A 4,646-nucleotide genomic window follows, 5' to 3' on the forward strand; every position below is an offset into this window, starting at 1 on the left:
GCTGGGACCTGGCCCAGTGGAGCCTGGGGCATTCCCTATCTATCCTCTGGAAAGCTCAGGCAAGGTCTTTAGGCTCTACGGTCATATCACCCTCCCGACCGGTGCACCTACCCCGGTAGCCACCGCCACCGCCGCCCGCCGCGCAGGCCCCGCCGCCGCCCCCGAAGCCTCCGGCCGCCGCCCAGCGGAGCGCAGCCCAGGCCTCCGCGCAGCCCTCGCCGCCCTCGGCCCCTTCCCGCGGCGAGCGTCCGGCCTGCGGAGACCGTGCCCGCGACGTCCAGCCGGCCCCTCCACCTGCGGAGCGACACCAAGCGACAGCAAGCGACGGGCAGGGGCGATGCGGAGCCGCCCGCCCGCCCGCCCGCCCGCCTGCCTCCCCGCCTCCCCGCCTCTCCCCGCCGGGCGGCGCGCTCACCTGCCGCGCCTCCTCTCCCGCCGCTGCCCGGCGCCGCCGCGCGGGTCTCCAGCCTCTCGGGGGCGGCCTGAGCCCGGCCGCGGTCAGGTCGACTCCGGTAGGACCTCCCGCCGCCTCCCGCCGCCACCAGCAGCGGCTCTGGCTCCCCCGCGCGCAGCTACGGGGCCAGTGGCCGGTCAGGGGCCGCACCCCGGTGCTGAGCCCCGGGAACCCAGAGGGAGAGCGGAGCCTGGGACGACACCCAGCTGGGGTGCGGGCAACAGCACGCGGTCCACCTACCCGGAAGATGTAGGTGGCGCCTCCGCCACCCCCGCCCCCGCCGGCCCAGCGTCTCCAGCCTGGGACCCCCTCGGTCGGGTCGGTCGTCGCACGCTCCCCAGACTCTCCCAGACAGACAAGCTGGCTCTCGGGGCTCCCCTGGGTGGCGCCAAGGTGAGGTGCAGCGTGACTAGGGACTCTCTCCTCCCCCAGCTCTCGGCCCGGGTCCCCCTGTCCCACTCGCCCCGCTTACTCCGGGACAGGCGTCCTGGCCCTGCTGCCCTACAAGGATGTACACCGGCTCCCCGCGACGGAGGAAGAAGACGGCCGAGAGGAAGACGCCGTGCGCCCGGGACAGGTGGTTTCGTGCGCCCTTGCCGCCCGCCGCTCCGTAGGCGGAGATCCTACGAGAGGAGAGAGCGCCGGTCCGCGGCTCCCTCGGTCCTGGGCCAAGGCGGCGGCTCAGGGTCGGGAACCGGGGACCGGGAAGCCTCCTAAGGGACTTTGATGGACTGTGAAGGGAGGGGCAAGACCCGAGTTTGCAGCTAGGTTCCAGGAGTATTTCAGGAGTGTTAACGGAGATGGCGAGAAGAGCCACCATTGATTGGGCAGCTGTCGTGTCGATGATTAACATAGAAGGACAGACAGTCCAAGTGACTGACACTAGGCATCGCTGCGGAATGTTTTTGTTTGTTTCTTTCTTTCTTGTTTTTTTTTTTTTTTCCGAGACAGTTTCTCTGTATAACCCTGGCTGTCCTGGAACTCACTCTGTAGACCAGGCGGCCTCCAACTCAGAAATGTGCCTGCCTCTGCCTCCCAAGTGTTGGGATTAAAGGCGTGCGCTACCACTGCCCAGCTCTGCGGAATGTTTTAAGAGGAAAGGTGTTGGGGCTCTGGGTCCTGCTTCCCCGGACTGTAGAACCTCAGCCTAGCGGGTGACCGCCACCCTCTCCCTGTCAGGCACTTACAGATACTGGCCGGTGTCTGGCGCCCGCCACAGCTGCGCGCCTTTGAGCGGCCCGGCGGCCCTCACTGTCACCATCACGCTGCTTCCTGTGTATGCCCCGTCGCACTGGGTTTGTGTGGGTCCCCTCCGGCCGCTGGCGCCACAGGTGTTAAACACCCAGGGTCCCCGCGTGCCTAGGTGCAAGGGAGAGGATAAAGTCGAGTTCCTGTCCAGGCCTGGGGATCTGGAGATGGGCGAGCCAAGAAAAGGGAGGAGCCTGAAGCTCACCTAGTGGATTTGGGAGGGAAACTGGCTCCAATGTATTGGGCGAGGGGGTGACTTTCTGCTCGTGGGAATTGAGAACCAGCACAGGCAAAGGCGAGGGTGTTAGAAAAGGTTCCTGGAACTCCGAGTTGGAGCAAACAATAGTTCCTGAAAGGTGACAGGGAGGAAGAGGGGTTAGAAAAAGATGCAGGATATGAGGGGGGAAAGATAGGGGATAGAGAGCCACTCAGCAGTACCCTGCTTCCAGCCACACCCCGAATGCCGCCTGGCTGGTGCATACACAGCCTGAAGCTAGATATCTACCACTCAACTGGGTCTCCCAAGCCTTGCAAGGTGTCTACATATATCACGTCCTCTATTCCAGAGCTCTCACGGAGTGACGCGCCCGGTTATTCAGTACCCCTCCCCCTATCCTCTAGCTTCCTCCTAAGTAGTGCGGAGGCCCTCCCTGACACTGAGATTTGGACGTGCTCTGCACCTTTCTTGCTGCATTCTAGAAGCACAAGGCCACCTTAGAAGGAACCATTGAGACCTGGTCTGTTGCTAACGCAGCAGCCCCAAATTTAGGTGTCTCTGGTTGGCTGGTACCCTGACCCCCAAACAGCACTTACCCGCAGCTCCCAGCCACAACAGCAGCTGGTGGAAACAGCCCATCGCCCGATCTCTTGGTTCCAGCTAAGGATGCTGGCTGAGAACTCGCTACTGTGGACCCTGGCTGCAGTTTATAGGCGCGTCTAGCAGTCTCAGAGCCATCACCTGTCGACTTCCAGCTGGCCTGGATACACTCACGTCAGACCCGGGAAATAGGAGGAAAAGGCGGGGCATGAAAGCAGTGAGGTCCCCAGGCTTCCGGGAGGAGCCTTGCTGAGCTGAAGGACTCTCAGTCTCTACCCATGACACCCCAACAACTAGTGTTAGTTCCTGGTAGGAGAAAAAGTTGTCTCGACATTATTCCTTTGTGATAGCAGTCTGGATGGCATCCTAGTACATGGCAGTGGGCTTTGGTGGGACTCAGGACCGCATCACAGTGAATGGCTTTATGGGTGTCAGTGTTAGTGTAAGTTCATGATCACACATGGGAAGTATGTGGAGCCAGGTTGGCCTCCAGAAACCCACCTGCCTCTGCCTCCTGAGTGATGGGCTTAACGCTGCCAGGCGGTGCAGGAAGCACTCTTTAAACTGTCCCCAGTAAGGCATTATTGCTTGCCATGGTGTGTCCCTTTCTAACCATGAGGCAGAACATCCCCATACCTCCAAACCATGACTTTCTGAGTTTGTTGCACACTGTTCCTGTGCACAACTTCTTACTGCCATGACTGGACAAGGTGTTAGGAAATCTGGGCAGTGCCGGGCATTGGTGGCGCACGCCTTTAATCCTAGCACTTGGGAGGCAGAGGCAGGCAGATTTCTGAGTTCGAGGCCAGCCTGGTCTACAGAGTGAGTTCCAGGACAGCCAGGGCTACATAGAGAAACCCTGTCTCGAAAAACAAAAACAAAACCAGAAAACAAACAAGCAAACAAACAAAAATCTAAGCAGTGTTGCTCACATTTGTAACCCAGCACCCTGCCAAGTGGATGCCAGCTTGGGCTTACATGAAACTTCCTCTCAAAAAGCTAATAGACATGTTAAAAAGATGTCAGAAGATTCAAGTGCTAGCATTCCCAGGCAATGTAGAGTAGCTCAGCCACAGCCTACCACCTGCAACATCACATGGAAGGAAGCTTCTACAAGCCACATACTGAGAGGCCCAATAAAGTAAGCCTTGGGATAGTTTTATGTATTGTGTCTTTTATCTTTTGTTCAAAATGCTAATGTTAAGCCAGGCATGGTGGCTCACCCCTGTAATCTTCCTACCAGAATAAATCTTTTGCAAAGGATCTCAACTATCTGTAGAAGAGTGCTAATTTCTTTTTTAAAATTTATTTATTCAGTGCCCTCCCCCAGCCTTCCCCTTTCAAAGTTCCTAATTTCTTTTCTTTTCTTTCTTTCTTTTTTTTTTAGGTTTTTCAAGACAAGGTTTCTCTGTGTAGCCCTGGCTGTCCTGGAACTCACTCTGTAGACCAGGCTGGGTTCAAACTCAGAAATCCACCTGCCTCTGCCTCCCAAGTGCTGGGATTAAAGGCATGTGCCACCACTGCCCTGCACCAAAGTTCCTAATTTCTAATCCATGGTATAATCCACCCAGGAGGCTAAAATCCCACCAGGGTCATTAGTACTGCATAAATAGTCTTGTGTGTTGCCTGCTTCCCTGTCCTCTCCTGGCCTTTAAGGGGAAAGCAAAGGTTACAAGAGGATATTTCTTTGGGAGGAGCAAATAAGAGGAGCTGGATCAAGATGAGAGAGAACCATCCCAATAAACACATACTGGAGTAAAAAAAAAAAAAAAGAAGTCTAAAAGCTAAAGATTTTTTTAAAAGATTTATTTATTTTATTACATAAGTTTTTTTAAAGATTTATTTATTTTATGTGTATGAGCACACTGTAGCTGTACAGATGGCCATGAGCCGTTATGTGTGCGGCTGCTCTCTGCCCTGCTTGCTCCTGCGTAATTCACTGTGGCAGTCTTCAGACACACCAGAGGAGGGTGGTTGTGAGCCACCATGTGGTTGCTGGGATTTGAACTCACGACCTTCGGAAGAGCAGTCAGTGCTCTTACCCGCTAAGCCATCTCTCCAGCCCCCATTTTAACTAGTCTTTTTGTTTGTTTGTTTTTGTTTTTCAAGACAGGGTTTCTTTTCTTT

At 56.1% G+C, this 4,646-nt stretch overlaps 1 protein-coding gene across 5 annotated transcripts in view; it reads right to left on the reverse strand.

The window, feature by feature from the left end:
* The window catches only part of Ltk (leukocyte receptor tyrosine kinase), a 9,432-nt gene extending 6,726 nt beyond the window's left edge, over positions 1-2,706 (reverse strand). For 2 of the 5 annotated variants that reach the window (XM_031371533.1, XM_031371530.1), the window contains exons 1-7: positions 2,516-2,706; positions 1,908-2,051; positions 1,642-1,813; positions 927-1,077; positions 695-832; positions 416-572; positions 112-294 (exon numbers count right to left, since the gene is read on the reverse strand). In XM_031371533.1, coding sequence (XP_031227393.1) covers positions 112-294; positions 416-572; positions 695-832; positions 927-1,077; positions 1,642-1,813; positions 1,908-2,051; positions 2,516-2,558 — 988 coding nt within the window. In that variant the 5' untranslated portion in view covers positions 2,559-2,706. The remainder of the gene's footprint in view (positions 1-111; positions 295-415; positions 573-694; positions 833-926; positions 1,078-1,641; positions 1,814-1,907; positions 2,052-2,515) is intronic. The other 3 variants (XM_031371534.1, XM_031371532.1, XM_031371531.1) reach the window with 2 other exon arrangements.
* Positions 2,707-4,646: the final 1,940 nt, after the last annotated feature.

Source organism: Mastomys coucha, unplaced genomic scaffold (genome assembly GCF_008632895.1).
Source record: "Mastomys coucha isolate ucsf_1 unplaced genomic scaffold, UCSF_Mcou_1 pScaffold15, whole genome shotgun sequence".
Taxonomy (NCBI): domain Eukaryota; kingdom Metazoa; phylum Chordata; class Mammalia; order Rodentia; family Muridae; genus Mastomys; species Mastomys coucha.